The sequence below is a fragment of the Canis aureus genome, chromosome 31 (assembly GCF_053574225.1).
Source record: "Canis aureus isolate CA01 chromosome 31, VMU_Caureus_v.1.0, whole genome shotgun sequence".
NCBI lineage: Eukaryota > Metazoa > Chordata > Mammalia > Carnivora > Canidae > Canis > Canis aureus.
Genome location: NC_135641.1, coordinates 41,664,132 through 41,686,589, shown reverse-complemented (window position 1 = coordinate 41,686,589; position 22,458 = coordinate 41,664,132). Strand labels below are relative to the sequence as shown.

At 41.0% G+C, this 22,458-nt stretch overlaps 1 protein-coding gene across 10 annotated transcripts in view; it reads left to right on the top strand.

Annotated features, from left to right (window-relative positions):
* Window positions 1-22,255, top strand: part of SPATA16 (spermatogenesis associated 16) — a 236,312-nt gene extending 214,057 nt beyond the window's left edge. For 2 of the 10 annotated variants that reach the window (XM_077880363.1, XM_077880361.1), the window contains exons 11-12: window positions 16,773-16,813; window positions 21,911-22,255. In XM_077880363.1, coding sequence (XP_077736489.1) covers window positions 16,773-16,813; window positions 21,911-22,196 — 327 coding nt within the window. In that variant the 3' untranslated portion in view covers window positions 22,197-22,255. Of the gene's footprint in view, window positions 1-8,275; window positions 8,593-16,772; window positions 16,967-17,462; window positions 18,033-21,910 lie in introns of those variants that run through there. The other 8 variants (XM_077880362.1, XM_077880366.1, XM_077880368.1 and 5 more) reach the window with 8 other exon arrangements.
* The last annotated feature ends 203 nt before the right edge of the window (window positions 22,256-22,458 follow it).

Sequence of the window (22,458 nt, the reverse complement as noted above, 5' to 3'; positions counted from 1 at the left end):
AAAGTGTCCACGGGGTTGGTTCCTTCTGAGAACCACAAGTTCTCATCAGTTACATGCCTCTCTGGCTTCCAGTGGTTTGTTGGCAATTTTTATCTTCTTTGGCTTATAGGAATATCACCCAAATCTCTGCCTTTGTCCACACATGGCACTCCCTGTGTGCCTACCCAAATTTCCCCTTTTTATTAGAACACCAATCATTTGGACTAGAGCCCACCCTAATGACTTCATTTTAGCTTGGCTACCTCTGTAAATAAGGTTACATTCTGACGTATTGAACGTTAAGTCTTCAACAAATGAATTTTGAGAGAACACAACTCAACCCAGTAGTGTTTGATTTTAATGGACTTTGGAAGGAAAAGGGCCACCCAGATAGATCTTCACAGCACTTCTCATTCCCCTCCACCACATCTGAACAGCTCCCCTTTCACAGTTCTACTGGGCGACTCCTTTTGTATAGTCCCTTATTGTTATTATCTCTCACTTGCTTTGCAGATATTGAACTTCTTGTCATTTCTTTCCTTCTAACTACTACCCTAAAATTCCGTTTCTTTCTCAGCAATGCCTTTGGTCTCATGGCCAGCTCTCACACAATAAATGGAAGGCAGTGATGTTGCTTTCACTATGCCTTCAATTACCACATGAGAATAGGTTGGATTTCTGTGCAAATGAAGTCACAGTCAGCAGCACAAAATGATGGAGAGTTCATAGCAATCCTCCTTCACATGAAAGCTCTTAAATGAACAGAGTATCACCTGACCCAAGGGCATCCCTATACTTTCCACCTATACAGAAGATACAAACCAATTTAAAGTAAAAGATTATTGGAGTAAGTACTCAAGTACCTTTTAGCATGGCCTATATTTAAAGTGATTATGAGTGGTTGTGTGTGGGAAAACATATTATTTTTACCTATGAAAATGTTGCATTTTATCCTGAAATCCAGTAGAAAATCGTAAGTCTTGATATGCTAAAACATATATATAAAATCATTAACTTAAAAAAAAACTTAGTGCCAGTGCATAATCTTGTGCAGTTATAAGATGAAAAGGAAATGAGCGCACTGTGAACTACCTTCTGCTGTTAAGCTAATCCATAAAAGGGGCCCTGTGCATGCAAGATACAATTCTGATACATCTAGAGAAGAAAATATAGGCCTTTATAGAGATGATAATCTTATAAATGGGATACAGGGGAGACTCAAGAATCCCAGTATCTATGAGTGTTTATATCAACCAGTTCAGTACCTCTCAGTATATAAAAAACTACAACAGTAAAAGTTGTTGAATCCCTGTCATTTCCATAATGCTCCTTCATGCGGTACGGCCAAATTGCAATCTGCCCTCCTTCCATGGAGCCCATTTCTGTTGAATGAATCCAGATCAATTGGAAGGGATTTTAAAATTTTATCAAATCCAACATCCAGCTCACACATGACTCACAAATATTTCATGCTCTCCAAGAGTCACCTAATGTTTGATTTCCAATCTCTGTGGTGGGGGTTGCCATACCTCATCCTAAATTTCCTTTCATTTTTATACACTTGTGAAAAAACAGTTATACCCAATATCTACTTTGTCACCCATTTGATGACTCATTCTGTTATTCATTGACTCAACAACTATTTATTAAGTACTTACTATGAAACTATGAAGCCACCAGGCACTACACAATGTACTGCTATTTGAATCTTCATGGATGGCTACACCATTTATCAAGAGCATTTCACAAACATCAAACCATTTAATCCTCACAAAAACCCTGTCAAGTAGGCTGTGATCATCACTATTAATTTGTTATTTATACTAGAGATGAGAAAAATTAAAGGTCAGTAGTGAAGTCTGCATGACTAGTGGAAGACTTGAGAAACAAACTCACTCCCTACTTGTGGATAGCACGCTTTTCCTGGATTAGCCAACACAAAACAAACCCATCACCCCTTCCCCCATAACAACCTTGATATACTTCAACACCACAGACTCCTCTTATGATCCCTTCTTCATATTAAAGACCTCCAGATCCTTCAGCTTTCTTCATACAGTTTGGAGTCAGACCCTTGGCATACCCAGAACCAAACATGATAGCCCAGATGTGGTATGACCCGAGCAGAGAAGGGATAAAATTCTTTGTCTCCTTTGAGACAGACACATTTTACTGAAAGGGCTTTTTTTTCATATTTTTATTGAGATATAATGGACATATTATATTAGTTTCAGGTGTACAACATAATTATATTCATATATACTGCCAAGTATATTATATATTATTATTATATATTATTATATATTATAATATTATATATTATATTCATATATACCACACTAAGTCCAGTTAACATCCATTGCCACACGTAGTTACAAGTTTTTCCTGTGAGAACTTCTAAGATGGAATCTCTTATCAATTTTCAAATATACAGTACCATATCATCAACTCTAGTCCTGTAGCCACCATGCCATGCCGTACAGCACATCCCCATGACTTATTTCATCACTGGAAGTTTGTACCTTTTGACCACCTTCACCTACCTTGTCCCCCTCCCCCACACCCCTGCACGTCTGACAATCACCCGCCTGTTCTCCGTATCTATGAGCTTGGTTGTCTTTCTCTGACTTATTCCACTTAACACAATGCCTTCAAGTTCCATTCCTGCTGTTGCAAATGACAAGATTTATTTCTTTTTCTGGCTGAATAATATTCCTCTGTGTGTATGTGTGTGTGTAAGACATTTTCTTCATTCATCCATCAGTGAACACTCGCTTGCTTCCATGAGATAGACACATTGTTCTCTGTGATCCGCTTAGTTTCTAGGGCAGCACCCAGAGAATACTGTTGATTCATACTGAACTCGCAACTAATATGTGCCGTCAGAAACTCTTCTCTCCTCTCTCTGCCCCCTCCTAATTCTGTCTCTTATATAGTGGAATTTTGAAATTCCTACCTACTCACAAGCCTTTAACATATGGCAACTACAATTAGCTGAGTTACTGAGGCACCATCCCTCCCAGAGTAGAGGCCAAAAACGTAGTGTCTATTAATGATGTTTTATCTTTTTATTTTACCTCACTTTTGTATTTTTTCATTTAGTTATGGTTTGTCTTTTCCTGTTTACTGCGCATACATTTCCAGATTCAAGTATTACTGCTACTATTAAATAATAGTGATTCAGACTTACGCATACTTCACATAAATTGTTTAATTTAACCTTACTGGACCCTGTGAAGCAATTGATAGAAAAAGAAACTTAGGTTTTTAAGAAGTTAAATAAAATTGCACAAAGTCACACAACTTCTAAGAAAATGCTGGAATTCCCAACCAGATATATCTGACTTCAGTACTATGTCTCTGTGATCATCACTTTTTTACTCTGAATAACTGAAAGCATCATTTTTGTTTTTCTTCAGCACTTTTTCACTGCCGAAATGCTTTTCATGTGGTAGGCTTCAAAATGGTGGGTTGTTGTTTTGTTTTTTGTTTTTTTTGTTTTTAATTTGGAGTTTTGTTTCATTCTGCCTTTTATTATACATCCAGTTTTAATTAACTTCTGATTATGTGACCTTTTTTTCTATTTTTTTCATATTTGGCACTAATCAAACTCATTTCTTTTCCCTAAAACTGTTCATCTCATTGTATTTCTTATCTCATTAAAAATCATCATTATCTCAAGTTAGAAACTTACAGTCATTCCTAATCTTGCCTGCCTTCTTGTCCCAACACAGAAATTTTCATCAAGTCTATAGTCTACTTCCTAAATATCTTTTAAGTTCTTGATTCAGGCCCTCATAACATCCTTCATATCCTAGTACACTGGTCCCCTGATTGATTCACCTGCCTCTAGTTTCCCTGGCTGCATTCCATTCCACATAATGGTACCAGATTTACTTACTAACCACACTTTTAAAAGTTTAAAAGTGGTTAAACACTTTTCCACTTTTTATAAGCTGACCCCAATCAATATTTCCTGCTGTATGTATCTCTACTCCCAGTTCCTTGATCACATCTATGCCCTAAGAAACTTGCCCCTATCAAGTAGCCCACGTTCTTTCACAACTCTGCTCTTATGGATGGCCTTCCTCTGGAATGCACTTCCTGTTCTGGCAAAGAGCCACCTCCTATGTCTAGCAATGCATGTCCACATTCCTTCAAATAGAATTCACTGTTCTGACATTTTTGCCAATAGAACTTTTTGTATATTATTCTAATATAGACAGTTATGCTTTACTGCAACCATGTTTTCATTAAACCTCTCCTACGTGAATATCAGTTCCTCATAAACAAATATCTGATATTTTTGCTTATCACCCTATCATGGTGCCAAGTACAGTAAATGGTCAATAAATCTTTGTATGAAACAACAAATGTGCTCCCTTTGAAATCTAAGCTGATTAGAAATTTTCCTGTCATATAAGCTGGTCTGTTTAGTTACCTCCACATTTCTAACTCGTTGGCATTATTTGTTTTCGTACTGTTAAAGTCTTAATTTTGAGATCTCCTATTACTACTTCTCAGGCTGCCTTCTCTTTTAGAGTTCCACAGTTCTGAACTTCATTCTGAACTTCTTGAATCTACACTAAATCGCGACTGACAGATTTTTGTGTATAAGATTTAAAGGTCCTGAGAAACTAGTTGATAATAACTTCCTTAATCTTTGATGTGGACTATGAATGATAGCCATACGATAGGTGAGAATCTGGCCTCTCGCTGAGACCTTCAGTCCCCTTGGTCCTCTCACATCCCAAAATTCTCTGCAAGCTCATTTGTTCTGATGTCCATAGTTCTGAAAAGCCAAGTCAGCATTGGCACATAGATGCATAAAAAAATGCCATCTGCCCATTTTCCAAATGGGAAAATTAGACCCAGAATGACCAGCTAGACTATCTGATATAGTTAAGCAAGTAGATTCTGTGCTGAAAAGAAAAACTCTAATAAGTCCTCTGCTCCAAAAACTGGCTCATTTCCCTTCCTTACATGCTTACATATTTCTTTGTGTTTTATTTCCCTAAGGGCTTTATAGAAATTTCTATCGTTCGCAATCTGTTCTTCTTAGTTATATGAATCTATTTTTCTCTTCAACTAGCATTTTTCTTTCCTTGACTTAAAAAAAGAAAATAAAGAACCAGCTTTACTAAAAACATGTTGCAGCTCTCCTACACTTCAGAAAGTATAGAAGCTAAAATGGACTTACTTTACTGCATAGTGTGTCATTCACCTAATGGTATAATCTAAGGGAATAACCTCTGATTTGAGAAATGTGAGGACTCATGTAAGATTGGACTAACTTAGATCTAATGTGAGTACAAGTCATGGAATTTTTTTGGCTTGGTGTGTCCTTGGAAATTATCTAGGCAAACCCTTTCTTCACCAAAGGTCAATTAAGCTAAGCCCAGAAAGGCCAAGTGACTTTTTTGGGGTCACAGATCAAAGTTATCTGGGGCCACAAGCAGAACTCAACACTCCTGACTCTCTTTATCCAGTGCCCTTTCTACCTCAGTCCACTTGGAGTACAGAGGTTACACCTTGTAAGTACCTTGCCTGGAGACTCTCAAAGCTGAATGATGACAATAGGATGATGGCAAATGAAAGTGGTAATTATTTAATTTGTAAGAGAAAAGAAAGCCTTCTGATACGTTGCATACCAGGCATCCCTGGGAATGTGGAAAAACAAGTTGGTTTCTGAGGTCTTCAGCTCTATTACCAGAGAGGAGGATTACTGAGGGACTACGGTATCCTAGATGCTGGGGAATGGTGGATGACATTGACCTAGTTCCTGCCTTATAGACCTTAAAACCCAGATGGAAAGACAGATATTAAATAAATCATTATAAACAATTAGGTAAGAAAAAAAATTTACAATTTGCAAAGAGATAAATGGGCTGCTATGGGAACATATATGTTACTGAGAAACCCAGTGTGGTCTGGATTGTCAAGGAAGATGTCCCTGAGGCACTGGTGTTGAACCTGAAATTCAGGGGAAATCTAAGGGTTCCTGAAGGAGTACTCCGTCGCATGGCATGTCATTAGGAAGACCCAGGGTACAGAGAACACGGCCCTGCTGTGCTCTGATAAGACAGATGTGCTACACACTGAGGCAAATGAGTGATAGGAGACAGGATCAGAGATACAAGAGAAACCAGACCACTCAGAGCCGTGCAGGCCATGTGAAGGGCTTGGGAATCCATTTAGGTATTTTCAGCAAGGAAAAAAATGTGACCAGATTTACATTTTAAAAAGTTCATTCCAGGGCACCTGGGTGGCTCAATGGTTGAGCATCTGCCTTTGGTTCAGGTTGTGATCCCGGGGTCCCCGGATCGAGTCCCATATTGGGCTCCCCACAGGGAGCCTGCTTCTCCCTCTGCCTGTGTCTCTGCCTCTCTCTGTGTCTCTCATGAATAAATAAATAAATGAAATCTATCTATCAATCAATCATTCCAGTACCGTTAGGAGAACAGGTTGAAAGGACAGCATGTGAACCGACCAGGGAGGCGGTAAACACCTAGGCCGGGGTAAGACAAGCAGGTAGTGTACTCCAGCTCCATTTAGCAAGTACTCTCGGTTCCAACCAGGCATCCTATGTTTCTTCTTTGTCTTTTTAAAAAAGTATTTATTTATAAAAAATAATAAATTTATAATAATAATAATATAATAATAATAATAATTTAGATCATGACCTAAGCTGAAGGCAGATGCTCAACTGCTGAGCCACCCAGGTGCCCCTCTTTGTCTTTTTTAATGAAAGGCAACCCAGTTAGTCAACGCGGCTCTTAACAAATACAATTTAAAGAGGAACAAAGACAGCAGCCACCTAATGGATATTTTAAACCAATTAACATTGAAAGAAGCTTTTTTTTTGGTAACGTTAAGATTGTAATTTTGAATGGTATTTGGACTAATTGCAAACATTCTAATTGTAAAGAGCTTTGATTTAAATGATACATTTCCAGTGCAAAAACATGAGTGAGTCATCAACTCAGCTACTGAAGTAACGGTAAAGTGCCATCCATTGTGTTTGTTCTGATTGTGCTCTGTGTTAATTTTTTACTTATGATTTTGGTGCAGGTTGGATAGTACCGATGTACCGAGTACATAGAATAATCCACTGGTTTCATGACAGCCCCCCTCAAAAATATCCTGTCAGATTGTTTTGATGATTGCTGCAATGATCAGACATCATAAACAACAGTGTGTTTGGGGAGAAATTTACCTGAAGTAATTTTAGGTTTTCAAAAAGAATTGTTTTCCCACAAATAAATTACCTTATTTTCTTAAGGAAACCAATGGACAATTTACATCACCTGGTGTGATAAAAGACCCGAGCATAACATATAGATGAGTGCTACCATTTATTATTCTCTTTTTGACAATCTGAATTATCTTTTGGATATTACCCCGAATGATAAATCAAGTGATTTAAAAGTAGAACTCAAAATTGGAAAATTAGAGTTTAAGTGCTTTTATCTTAAGTGGATGATATGTTCGTGTACCTTGAATAATAAGTGCTCTAGCTTTGAGCTAACTTTATGACAATGGGCTCTTCAGTCAGTGACTTTAGGCTAATACAATATGCAGGTGCTGGGAGTCAGGGCTGAGTAGGAATTATTGTGCCTACAGACTCTTCATGAGAGCCCAACTCAGCATATACGTACGCAAGCTGCTCTAGTTCTTTAGTAGAATAAAATAGTGACAAATAGTACAACACATTCAACCAACCGTCACTGAATAATTGTAAGTTTTCTTTGCAGAAAGACTAATAGTTTATTTTTAAGAATGATTGTTGTGCATGTCATTACTTTATCTCATTCCCTGGGGTGTGGCATTTTTTAAGAAAATGTATTTCCCCAAAATTTTGTCTTGATTTAAAGGAGAAATGGTTCTTTGCTAAGACAACGTGTAATGTTCATTTTTCTCCCAAATGCCAGAAACTCTGGCTTTGTTTGTTTCCAAAGGCATCCTTTTTCACTATTTACTTCTGTTTGAAACCCCTGGTTTTACTGACCATTGAAGTCGGCGGGTGATGCTATTCCCGCACTTACTACCCGGCACAGCGGGCCCGGCGGTGAAGCGGGCTCGGCAGGCCTGCCTCGAGTTCCTAAAATAAGGGACCCTGAAACGGAAACCCCAAAGGAGGGAGGCTTTTATGTTCACTCGTTTCCATCTCTGCCAATTCCGTCCCAACACGGACCTGTCCAACGCCTTGTAATTTTAAATACCTCACCATTTTCCCAATTCCACAAAGCCTGGAAAAACAGCAGCAACCCTTGTCCAATCTGTTTATTTCTCCTAGGTTGGACGAATTGAGGACTTCCTATACCAATTAGAGGACAGTTTCTTAAAAACTAAAAAACTGAGAACTGCTCGAAGGCAAAAAACAAAACTGAAGCGGCTTCAGACAGTGCAGCCAAGCTAGTCCCTGGGGGCCGGGCTGCCACCCCGAGGTCCCAGAGGAAGGGGCAGTGGCCGCCCGCAGCCTCAGGTGACAATCCAGGAGCAAAGGCCTCTGGCCCAAGGCCCAGGGCGCACGGCCCTGGGCTCCGTGTTACAAAGGGCTTGCACACTTCACTCATCTTGACTGGCAGCAATAAATGTTCTCAACAAGTTTGACTTGACTCCTGTTCAAATTTGACTTAACGTAGCTCAACAGCTCATAAAATAACCAGCGCTGCCTCTTTCACCTGCTTTGTTCTTTCAAACTCTACTAACCTTTACCAGGTTTCCCCAAGTCTGCTTATAATAGTCATGCATATTCATGCGTACCATCAAGAGTTATTCACACGCCGTGGATAGATAGGGACAAACAATAGACATGCAAATTTAAAAATTATACAACTCATAATATACTTTCTCAGCCCTTATGGAGATAAGTCATATGTGGTACAACCGATATGATAGTTGAGCTGTCTCATTAAAATCTCTATTTTTTCCCCTAAAATCTCTACCCTTTATATTCCCCTCTCCTTAAATGTACCACTCAACACAAACACACATATGTGACAAGGCCGTGAGTCAAAAGCCATCACTCAAGACCTCCGCTGACACCAACAAGGGGATTTGAAGATAGGGTAAGAAGGAAGAACTCAGACACAGAGTAAAATAAACAGGAAATCAGATTTTTTTAAAAAAAAATAAAATCTGGGGGAAAATGGCCAGGATCTCAGAGAACACTGATAAAAACATGAAAAGGAAAAAAAGAGAATAAAATATTCAGTGCTGAAGTTTTCATTATACAGTAGGTTGTAAAGGCATCAATTAATAATTTAATCTTAAATATATATTAGATTTCTGTGCTCATAATTACACAAGGTATAAATATTTTTAAATTCTGAAATAAAATAGGACTTTGGTTTTCCCAGGGACCATCTTACCTTGATCAAAGTAGTCCCTTCTTTTCTACCCCACTCCAGAGAATTCCATCACGGCTATCGCCTTACCTCAAGCTAATTGCTAATGTAATTGTAGGCATTTAAAGACCGTGGAGTTTAAGAAAACTCCTTTTCGATTTAAACTCACACTGGCGTGGCACCTCAGTTCTATCCTCATAAGTACTAGAAAACAATTTCTTTCCATAGCACCTTGGGTCTAGCCAAATGCGGGAGTCTAAGGTAAATGGCTCAGACTCCCTCTGACCTCCTCTGCTCTTATCACTTCTCACCATTGTTAGAATTTCCCATTTAAAAAAAAAAAAAAATTCTTGGGACATCTGGGTGGCTCAGTGGCTGAGCATCTGCCTTCGGCTCAGGGTATGACCCCAGGGTCCTGGGATCGAGTCCCACATCAGGCTCCCCTCAGTGAGCCTGCTGCTTCTCCCTCTGCCTGTGTCTTTGCCTCTCTCTCTCTCTCTCTCTCTCTCTGTCTCTCATGAATAAATCTTTAAAAAAAATTCTCATAACAAGCTTCTAGGAAACGAAGCTTGTTAGTTTTGCATTTTGACTTTAGTGTTAAAATTTTATTTTCCAAAAAGATTTATATGTCCTGTAACTGTTTTTAGTGGAGATAGAATCTTAGCACTGCCTGTTTGTTTACTCAGATGTTTTTCTCTGGAAAATGTATTAATATTCAATAAGTGATCAATTGCTTTATCTTAGTTTTTTGAAGATTAAAATTCTCTCATTCCACAGTACCTGAAGATTATATTTGAAAATAATATAACTGCGATTACTAGATTACAGCTTCACTGTTTGATCACTTTCCCCACATCCAATGCTAAATGTCCATTGGTTATTTGGGCCGGTGCTTGGTTAGGTGCTTGGTTTGGCTGGCGCTTGGTTCGGGAAAGAAGTTCTAGTCAGTCTTAGGAAGGATGATATATAATGGAAATTCAAAGCTTTCAAAAGAAACTTCTGGAAAAAGAGAATCAATCTTCATAGTTTTCAATAAGGTATCAAGGTATCAAACCTTTAGAATTTTAACAGGTTCCACAGCATTGTCCATAGGAATGAATTTTGCTGGTGGTCTCCAGTTTCTACGTTAGTATCAAGAGCCTTGAATAGCAACAATGCAGCATAATTTACTGCACCTGGCCTCCAGCCCTTCTTTTTTTTTCTCTCTCTCTTTTGTTTTTGAAGAGGTGGAGTATGAGGCAGAGGGAGAGGGAGAAAGAGAATCTTAAGCAGGTTCCGCACCCACCGTGGAGCCGAAGTAGCTCTTGATCTCACAACCCTGAGATCATGACCTGAGTTGAAACCAAGAGTCAGATGCTTGACTGACTAAGCCACTCAGGCCCCATCCCTTCTTTCTTTTTAAGTTCTTTGCGGAGGAAGGACTTGTAAAGCAATATGGTATTAGTAAAAAACAATAGCAATAATAATAATAAAGAGAAAGCAAAGTTTACAAAGCACTTGCAAAATGCTTCTATTTCATTTCAGCCTCACCAGAATTTCATATATGCATTTCCTCCATTTTACAACTGGGGAAACCAAGGCCCAAAGGGGTTCATGCCTTGCTTGATTCCAAAGACTTGTTTTGTCCTCAACTTGCTATTTGAAATGTGATTCATGGACCAGCAGTATCAGCATCACCTGGGAATTTGTGAGAAATGCAGAATTTTAAGCTCCTCGCCAGATCAACTGAATCTGAATCTGTGTTTTTAAGAAGATCCCTGGGTAGGGGTGCCTTGGGTGGCTCAGTTGGTTAAGCGTCTGACTCTTGATTTCGGCTCAGGTCATGATCTCAGGGTGGTGAGATGAAGCCCTTGTTGGGCTCTGTGCCAAGCAGGGAGCCTCTTACGATTCTCTCCCTCCCTCTCCCTCTGTTCCTCCCCCTACCCCCACATGCACAATTTCTCTCAAAAAAAAAAAAAAAAGTCTCTATATGTTTTATATGCACATTAAAATCCAAGAATTGTTCCTTTACCCTATTGGAAGATATTTTCTTCTCAGCTCAAAGTTAACCTGAAACAAGGATTTATTGATGTGGCTACTCTTAAGTTTTGGTTCAAATTAATATCTCCTAGTATGATCATTCCTTGCAGAGGTTTATGGACCAAAAGAACCAAAAATTGTATGTTCTATCTCTGACATTTTCTTGAAGGGATACTGGATTTTATTCTGTAACATTCCAAAGACATGAAGTGAAACAACAAAAAAAGACATACTATCCAAAAAGGAGAAGTGATATACATTTGATGATCAGATCAATTGAAATATTATTAATTGTATAGCTAGTCCACCCCCTAAATGCTTCAATAATCTCAGTTTCCTTTATCTCCCACTACTTGAGGAGCATCTGGATGAGGAGCAGAGCTCTGCTGGTCTCTAGTGCTAAGGGGCAACTTGTCTTTCAAAATGACTAAACAGATTCTTCCCAACTTGTCTATATTAAGATGATAAATTCCATCCATACAATGTATTTGGAGGTTGCCATGGGGGTAAGAAATAGGTCAAGTACACAAGTCCCACACCCAAAGGAAGAATTCCAAAGGGGACTACCCATGATCATGTGAAAATCGTGTATGTTCTGATCCACATCTGCCTCGATGCCAGGCCCTTAATCATTCTCAGTCATTTCTGGACCATTCTTGAGGGCATTTTGGTGTCGTTTGTATATGTAGGGGTTCAGAATTTGTCACCCTAAAACATACCACATTGGCATATTATTTTGAATAAAGAGACTTAAGAAACAGCCAGTGCAAGAAGAATATTCTAAACTTCCTCTGTGCCCCTGAAATCAGGAAACAAATCTCCCTGTACCAGGAGGATAGAAGACGTCCTTATCACCAGAGATAGGGAAGTTAGCTCCCCCGAATTGATAAACCTCGTTAATTCTTGACCATTTGCTACCCCAAGCCCAAACCCCTCTGGCTTGTCAATTCTACACAATCCTATTGTTTCTCGAGTCTAAGAAGTACAAAAGCTGCCCGCTCTGGTCAGTTCTTTGAGTCTCCTATCTTTGAGGGGCCTCTATTCGTGCATACATACATAATTAATTTTTTTTCTCCCATTACTGTGTCTTTTTATACAGGGGGATCTTGGCCAGGAACATAGAATGGTCGAAGAAAATTATTTTTCTTCCCTTACAGATGTTTTCTCATCTTTTCAATTTCAAACCTATAGAGAAGTGGCAAGAATAGTAAAACATAGTTGATATGCTCTTCACATAGATTTCCCCAGTTATTAAAATTTTGACTCACTTGCTTCCTCTCTGGCCCTTGTATCTCTCTCTCTCTCTCCCCGCCCCCACTCTCCTCTCTTTCTTGCTCTCTCTCATCAAGTAAAATCCATTAAAACACATTCATAGGGGATCCCTGAGTGGCCCAGTGGTAGTGCCTGCCTTTGGCCCTGGGCATGATCCTGGGGTCCTAGGATCAAGTCCCACATCAGGCTCCCTACATGGAGCCTGCTTCTCCCTCTGCCTACGTCTCTGCCTCTCTCTCTCTCTCTCTCTCTCTCTCTGCCTCTCATAAATAGATAGATAGATAAATGAAATTTTTTTAAAAACCACATTCCGTAGAAAAATCAAATTGTTTCTTCCAGTAAAATCACCTTGTCATGAAGACACTATGCTAATCCCCCACATTCAGGTCTTAATTTGTTCTCTGAATCGAATGGAGCCAAGTGACCACAGTTACTTAGACACTGCTAGGGGAAGAGGCTGTGGACAGCACACACCACAGTGTCCGTCTCCTCACCTCCAGACTTTCTATGGCGTTGCTCTGATGGTCACAGCGGCTTTCAGCAGGAGCAGGGTCCTTGAAGAAGGAAAAGCAAGTAGCAAAGGCCATTTGCTGGTAATTCATACTTTTGTATGTCTTTGACAGTCACAAGTCTTTATTCTTTGAGAACAGATCATGCAGTTTTTGAAAACAGCCAAAAATTACTCAGAACCCAAATTGGTGACACTCTTCTACGTCTAAATCATGGGCCTCTCTGAAGTAATGGCATGTACAGAAGCAACTACATTTAAATAAGTATAGCTTTCCAAGGTGACTCCTCTGAAGAGAACCACCTGCACCTTGGTATCGACATGCTAATACACCTGTTTAAAAAACCTGTCTTGTCAGGCACTAGTATAGGCTTCTGATAGAATAGAACACTGGATAAATTAAAAACCCATCTAGAAAGCAATCTGTCGATATGAGCTCTAAAAATATTTATAACCTTTACCCCAATAATTCCACTTTTAGGAAACTATACTGAAAGAATAATAAAATACATACTAAAAGATAGAAATTCAACGATATTCATCACAGGGTTATTTTAAGTAGAAAAATAAAATGAACTCAACCAAAATTTTTCAACATAGGTAATAGACTAAATGATTTATGACAGTCTATCCAATGCTTCACCTAATAACATAAAAATTTTATAATGTTAAAAAAAAGCAAGATATAAAACTACATACAGCGCAATTATAACTAGGCTATAAAATACATACATATAAAAGACTAGAAAGAAATACAAAATATTTTAAGAATGGTTATCTTTAAAAAAAAAAAAAAAAAAAAAAAAAAAAAAAAAAAAAAAAAAAAGAATGGTTATCTTTAATGGAAGTAGTTATGGGTGATTTTATTATCTTTTCCTTAATATTATACAGTAAGTATATGTTTCTTGATAATAAGAAAAAAATCCTCAAAAAACTTATTATTCAATATTATTCTGCAGAGAAAGGCCAACTCCTATCAGCTTTTCTTTGCCTGTTTACAAGAAAATAATCATATATTCTGATATTTGCATCACAGTCATTGCTGTTCCATAGACAGAGGCCTATGACAGCATTTTTTTTTTTTACAGAATTCTTTGTGGCATAAAATTTTTTATAACTACCCCTACCACACATCCCTTAGACGTACAGTCCAGAAGGTCACTGAAGTAACTACTACACAGCACCAATTCTGTCTCACCTGCCTGTATAAAGAACATGATACCACGTGGGGATTGTCCCTATTTACTTGCTTGTGTTCCTCCTCGTATTTGTCTTCTCCGAGTGTTTTGTGTCATTCTTTCCCTGCACGTGCAGAATGCCACCTCATAAAGTACGAGATGATCAGAGACCAAAGTCCCTTAAATCAAAATGTACTGAAAGTTGAAAGACCACTAGGAGAGCAAAGCTTTAATTTATAGTGGCCTGATTGATGGAGATGGTGTGATGGGGTCCAAGTTCAATCAGATATTTCACAAGTTGCCTGATCCACTCAGCAGTGCCCTAGGCACCCGGACAGGGATACAAAGGACTCTGGTGCAGCCTTGATGAGCAGCAGATTGTCAGGACAGAATGGCCTAGAATGACACGTAGGGGCAGATTCCTATTTTTGATAAGTCATCAAAGGAAGAAAAAAAAAAATCAGAAAACAGGGCAGCCCAGGTGGCTCAGAGGTTTACTGCCACCTTCGGTCCAGGGTGTGATCCTGGAGACCGTGGAGCCTGCTTCTCCCTTTGCCTCTCTCTCTCTCTCTGTCTCTCTCTCTGTGTCTCTCATGAATAAATAAATAAAATCTTTAAAAAAAAAATCAGAAAACAGACCCAAAGAGCATCCCCAAAATTTATAAATGTAAGCATATCCTGCTTGTACCTTAGTGAAAAGAAACCAGAAACAGACTACATGAAATAATTAGAACTCAAAATCACTCTCCACACACATCATTTAATAAATGGCACGGGAGCATGAAAATTAACTCTTGCTTATGTTCTGTTGTTGTGATCTTCTATGAGTCCGAGGCAATGTGTGGGACAAACATGCATGAGTAATCAAGACTTCGACTTTCTTTTTAAGTAAGTGTATAGGGAAATAGGCAAATATTTCATGAGAAATGGGCAGACCGCATCCCTGATAGTGATAACAAGCCCGCCTTTTCTCTAAGCCTTGTACAATAGGTTTATAGATACAAAGAGCTATGCCAGGCCCTACTTTCTCGAAACCAGAAAGGGAGAATTGGTGTAGTGCAGCTATCAAAGGCGTAGCCCTAAGAACAGTACCTCTCATAGCGACCACTCGATTCAAGCTAACTGATGGTGGTGGTAATCATAACAAGGAAAACAAAATAGGCTTAGATTTTGGAAGATCTGTGTTCAAATTCTAGATCTTTTATAAAGGGAGATGCTAAATCTTTCCATTCTTAATGAGATTTCAGGAAGGTGAAGTCATTGTCCTATTTAGGCCTTACTATAGAGCTGAGGCCAGAAATATTATCTTCTTCCACAGATGAGAAATCCAAGGTCCAGAAGGTGAGGTAATGTCCTTATTGACACAAAGGAGCAAAACTGGGGTTCGAACTTGGAGTTGGAATTTGATATATTGCTTCTTTGAGTTTTATTATTAGACTACTGTTAAGACCTTCTGGGTCCCAGGTAATGTTAACGTTATACATACCTGGGATTGCCCAAAGCTGACCTGAGCAGCTTGCTCTGTATCCAATACAGTAGCTACTGGCCAAGTAGGACTACTGAGCCCCTGAAATGTACCTAGCACAACCAAAGAACTAATTCTAATTTAAACTTTATTTTTTTAAAAAAATTTTTTAAGTTAAATTTAAAAATTGGCACTTCATCCGGGTATTGAAAGTATTGAAGTATTTGAAATACTTCAAAGTATTTATTTGGAACAATTTGGGGATGAAAATCTACCTTTTAACTGTAAATTTTATGAAATCTAAATACAGATCAAATATTTCCAAAGAAAATTTAGTGTCCAAATTGAAAAATTCTATAAGTGTAAAACACACACCTGATGACTTCAAAGACTTAGTATTAAAAAAAATGTTAAATATCTCACTAATGATATTTTGGATATGGTGATTTAAAGAAAATATATTGGGCAGCCCGGATGGCTCAGCGGTTTAGCGCCACCTTGGGCTCAGGGTGTGATCTTGGGGGTCCCAGGATCCAGTCCCACATTGGGCTCCCTGCATGAAGCCTGCTTCTCTCTCTGCCTGTGTCTCTGCCTCTATCTCTGTCTCTCATGAATAAATAAATAAAAATCTTAAAAAAAAAAAAAAAACAAGAAAAAACATATTGTTAAAATGCATTTCACATTTTTGTTTCCCAGAAGGGGAAGTCAGCGGGTGGGGGGTGGGGAGGGTTGGGTAGGGTAACCAGGTGATGGGCATCAAGGAGGGCACACGATGAGATGAGCACTGGGTGTTCTATGTATGAGTACTGTATGTTGGCAAATTGAATTTAAATAAAGTTTAAAAAATTCTTTTAAAAAGTAAACACATTTTGGTTTCCTTTTTTTTACTGTTATTAGTAAAACACTCATACTTGTATATATGGTTTGCATCGTGTTTCTATTGATCAGCACCAGCCTGGATAATAAGTCAGCTGGAACTGATCGTTCTCCCCTCTTCCCAGCAGGACGGACTGCTCAGGAACCTGGCCATCCAATTCTGGCTGTAAGTGACCATGGACCCCAAGTCCCCACTTTGTTTTGTCAATTCTTCACAAATTTATTGTTTTTCTGTCTAACGGGTATAAAAGCTGTCCATGTTGGTCATTTCTTTGGTGCTCTCGTAGGCATAAAATTAAATCTGTCTCTGCTTAATCCATCTTATGTCGGTTGAATTATCGGACTAGTCAAAGAACCCAGAAGGGAAGAGGAAGAAAGTTTTCCTCCCCTGCACTTGCCCTGTAAGATGAGGGATCTGGGAGGAAGCAGGTCCTGCTCCTGGAAGGTTCAGCCCAGAAGGCACACCTTGCTGAACCTTGCTTAAAGTTCCCCTAATAAAGCCTTTGTAACCCAAAGGACTATAGAGTGGTGACCACGAAGGGACCTACCTTGCACAACAGGGGTTCCTGGGAATACCTGGAGAGAAAGATCTGGGGAAAGACTGACCTTCCTCCTATTAGGAAGGTAGATAGATACTCAAAGGACGCTTGTGATCTCATTGTAAATGTGACTCGTGTGTAATGAACACAGGAGAAGCCAAGGGCATACTGGTTACATTTGTGACCGGTGTCGGTCTCCTGAGTCACATTATCCCATAAAAACATAAGTGGCATTAAAGCAAAAATCCTGTACTAACACCCGATGCTGCATTTCAGCCAGAATAAAGCTGAAGCACGTCCGATCCACAGGCTCCAGGGAGTGTCCAGGGACTGTCCATCCAGTGGCCGGCAGGACAGGGGCTGATCGATGGGAAAGTCTCCCTCCGCTTAAATGCTACTGAAGCATCTACCGAGAGTATCCAACGATACGCCAGGACCTAGAATAGACACTAAGACCGACATGTGAAATAACATAAAAAGCATCAGCTTTCTCACTCTGTGACCCAGGTCTCGGGCTCCTCATCTGTGACACAGCGATAATGGTCCTCAAAAGGGTACTGAGGGCCTTAAGTCGGTCATGGGTCTTAACTACAAAGACGGGGGGTGATGTAGTGAAGACTGTAAATCCGGCACCCTCCTCTGAGAGCTAGAGGAGTGGGAAACAGTCCCTGCCCCGAAGGAGTTTCTAGAAGGAGGGCCTCGGCCGGCCCCACGTGGGGCTGAATGCAGGACGGGAAGGGGCGGCAATGGGACTCAGAAGATGTGAGAAATTGAACTGATATAAAATGGTCCCAGAACAAAAAAGTAAGAATTCCCTCCTTAAAAATAAAATTGCTTTTAATTTGATTTCTTGTCATTTGCCTTGCCTGTAAGTGTTCCGCATGGAAAAACCAATTATTTGAGGAATTTAATGAGTTGTGTCCCAAATAATCACAATTTTAAACGAACTATGTTTGTGTTTCACCAGAATTCTACATTTTTGTGAAATGGATACACGCCTTCCCCCTTATACTTTACAACTCAGTGTGTGGGGTGTTGTTTTTAATCTCAAAATCTCAAATGTCCCCCCCCCCCCACTCCCTCGTCTCCTTTCTGCCCTCTTTCTGTTATTACTCCTGACGGGCCCACCCTCCGGCTTGTCCTCACTCCAGTCCCTCTTCCACGTCGTGGCCAGAGCACCCCTCCGGATGGATCCCACAGGGGCTGCGCTGCTCTCTCCGCCGACAGCAGCTCCCCGTTTCTCCAGGGGAGCCCCGGCCACTTGGGAGGCCCTGGGACCGCAGCACCTGTCCTGATTGCCGGGCTGGCCCACCTCTGGAACCCGCTGGGCACCTGCCCCTGGCCATCTCTGCCTGCCTTGCCCTGCTCCCGCTGGGCCACGGGCCCTTCCCTTCTCTCTACTCGGCCTTCCAGGCCTCAGCCCCAAATGCTGCTCGCACCTTAGAACCTTCATCCACTCACCCCTCCCTCCTCGACTCCGGGAAGACTCTAGCACACTTCCTGGCATTTACAGAGCGCCTCTTTCACAGCCCGAGCTCAACTCTGGCCACATCACCTCCTATGAGACCGAATCGCATGCAACGTTATTTTTCTCCGTTACATTACTCTTGGAGGAAAGGACATCCTTTTTTGGTCCCTAGGTACCATCTTCAAAAATCAGGGCAGCTAGTCCGTGGTCCTTTAAAGTGTCCAGGACGGAGTGAATTCCTCCAAAAATAGTTCTAGAAAAGAAGAAAATTAGGGGCCAGAAAAGAGAAGGGGGGTGGTGTTTGGCAGTTGAGTTCAGAATTTAAGGCCCTTGGTTCTCAGCCTAGTTCCTAGAGCTGGAGTTGCTGCGCTGTGATCAAGGACAACCCACATTGTTTCTGTGAATGTCACTCACCCCATCTGCAAAGTAGAAATAATAATAATAGATCTTACCTCCCTGGCACTGTTATGGGAGTAGATGAATTGCAAGAGTGGCCGTAAAATTCCACTTTTGAACTGTGTCCAAGGTCATTTTGTTTTTAAAAAAATGTATTTTTCAGAAAACTGGAAATTTGCTCTAAAATTTTTATGGAAAAAAATATTCTCTTTTGTTGAATAACGATAGGAGATAAAACATGCCACAGTTCCAACTCATCCCCCCTTATTAATGAATTAAGCCACATCAAAATACCATAAAAAGGGGATAAGAGGCTCCTAAGAAGCATTCAAATTTTTATCCGTCATTTTCCTTCCATAAAATGAGCATTTCTATTAAAATGATATTACATAAAAATGGAATTTTAATGTGTGGAGATTCTTTAAAATCACAAGACCACCTGGTAAAAGGCAGGCTTACCACTACTTTTCCCTCCGCAGAAATCAGGAATGACAGGAATCAAAAATGATTGAAATTAGAAAATGCAAAACCAGAAGAATAGCCACAAAATCAATGCGTTCCCCGAATGTGGGAGTGTCAGGACACCCAACTTAAGGGTGCCATGGTGAAGGGTATTGGGCTCTTGCTCAGCAGTGACCGTGGGAAGTAAGAGGTTCTGCATGGCTTGTAAAAGCACACGGGGTGGGGGTGTGCGGGCTGTGCGGGGAAGGCCCAGCTGCAGGGAAGGAGGCGACCTCAGCCTGGACACGGTTCCTGGCTCACAGCTCCCACAAGCCCGGGAATTTCCTAAGCTCCAAAGGAGATAAAGGTGTCACTTGCTATGTTAAGGAGGTGACTTTCGCAGAGCACCTAAGGATGGAGGCTGGTGGCCCAGGGAGGCAAGTCTGGGATCTGAGGGTTGGAACTTACAGTCCCACCCCCTGCCCGGTGGGGGGGATGGGAAGGCCTACAAGTGGAATCAATGGCCAATGGCCAATCGTGTAATCAGCCGTGCCTAGGTAATAAAGTCTCCCGAAAATCCAAAAGGATGGGATTCAGAGAGCTTCCAGGCTGAGAAGCACCTGGAGATGTGGGGAGAGTGGTGTTCCTAAAGAAGGCGTGGCAGGCAGCTCTGTGCCCTTTGGCCCAGGCCTTGCCAGACACGTGTCCTCTGTCTGGCTGTTCCCGAATCCTGTCCCTTTATAATGAACCAGTAACTCAAGAATTAAAATATTTCTCTGAGATCTAGCCTCTCTAGCAACTTAATCACCCCTGAGAGGGGGTCTTGAGACCCGATGATTTACAGTCAGTTGGTTAGAAGTGCAGGTAACAAACCTGAGCTGGGGGCCGACGTCTGGAGGGCGGGGAGGAGGGCAGTGTTGTAGGACTGGCCCCTCGACCCGGAGGATCTGATCCTATCCCTGGGGAGGTAGTGTCAGAACTGACTTCCCCTGTAAGACATCCAGCCCCTTTCGAGAGCACTGTTTGTTGTGAGGAATCCCCGTGCGTGAGGACACACACACACACACACACACACACACACACACACCCTGGAACTGGTCTCCAAACACCATTTTAACGGGTGAAAAGCTGGTCCTAGTTTCCAAAGCAATTTCACACACTTCAGCTCTTTTGATCTTCAACACAGCCCCTTGCAGTAGGTAGAGTAGTTATTCCCCGGATGAGAAAACCAAAGAGAACCAAGGTCACCCTCCTAGAAAGAGGCACATGGAAGACAAAGGCCCCTGGTCTTCTGGGTCCCAACCAACTGCATATCTCAGCTTCCATTTTCAGTTGCATAATGATCTTAAGAACTTTCAATTCTGCCCCCACCCCACCCCCCAAAAAAGAGCAAAACCCTTGGCAAGTGCTCCGACACTTTCCCAGGGCCCCTTGGAAGAGTAGGTGCTGTGTTTTCATCACCTGGGGGAGAAGAGACCACGAGGAGCTGCTTCTCTCCCCCGAGGCCTTGGCAGCCGGCTCCCACCGCAGATGGGCGGGGGCGGGGGGGCCAGGGGGCCACGCTCCAAGCGGGGATTAAACATCCAAATCGGAAGGAGAACAGCTGTAGCCCCTTTACGTTACAGTTTTAAAATTCTGAGCGTGTAAAGAACTATAAAAATCACAAGTAGGCCCTGGCTCATAACAGATGAATAAGGGATTTATAATCTTTAAACTGCAAGGAGAATGGCTTGCATTTGTACCATTTCCTATTTTGATTACAATCATTGTCCTGAGAGCAGATTCATGTTGTGCCTTTTCTGATTCTTTTTGCAATCCATCACAGGGAGACATCGGAATGGTAATGCTGCTGTACATTCTTTGAAAGACAATAAAAGCCTATGTAACTTCAGACTTTCCCATTTGTTTTTGTTTTTTTTTTCTTTTTCTTCTGCTTCTTCTTTTTTTTGATTGTCATAATTTGATTGGACAGTCATTTCCCATTGTGGCCCGTTAGCTACCTCATTAACCCGGAAAGGTGAGATGGTCTGGACAATTAACTCCCAGAATATTAAAAAGGTTAACACAAAAAGCCTGCTGCCTAGTGCTTTTCATAAACTAGCTCGAGTATTAAATTCTGATACCTTGTTCCAGGTTCCCAGCCTCTACTCATAAGAAATGGCACAAAGCAAGGCTCTTCCCGAATTGTTTTAAAATGGCATTCCTCTCCTAATGCTTTCCGGGCCGATGTAGTTTATATGTCAATAAACCTTGGGGAAATTTCTAGGCCTCCCTGCCCTACAGGGCCCTGCTGCCGCAGAATGCCCCTTATTCCTAAGTGGGGACTTTTTCCAGCTCGATCTGTTTTTCTTTGTACTAATGGAACTTGCAAAAAGTTGCTAAGGACCTGTGTAACAACCAGCATTTTCTGTTATTCTAGAAATTCACCATTCACAAAAAGCAGTGTGAAGATAGCGAAGCTCCTCTGCAGAGAAACAAATGCAAAAGCCCTAGAACCGGGTGGTGCCGAGCTCGGGGCTCTAGCCCGGCTACTAGCTGCCACGGCGGGAAGTGGAGCCAGCGCGGTGAGCACCTGCCTGTGCTACTGTGCCGTCTACCTGGCCATCTGGAAAACTACTGCTGCACCAACGCAAGAAAAATGTAAAAAGGAAGCCTTGGGTGAGGTGACATTTTTCAGGTGTTATTCAAATCCTACAGCTGGGTAAATGCAAGGATGACGGGAAAATCCAGTACTTTCTAAATTTAAAAGGGAACATTCACTTTCTCTTCTCTGTGTTTTTTTTTTTTTTTTTTTTTTTTATTTATTTATTTTCACTCTCGGCCCAGCTTGATGGCCCGGCCTTTTATAGCATAGAAAACATATGGAGCATAAGACACTGGCAGCAGGCCCGCAGCTGACCTGGGTTTATGGAAGTGCACTCCTAGCCTCATCTCTTGGGTTCCAACTGCCCCCGGGGTGGCTTTACC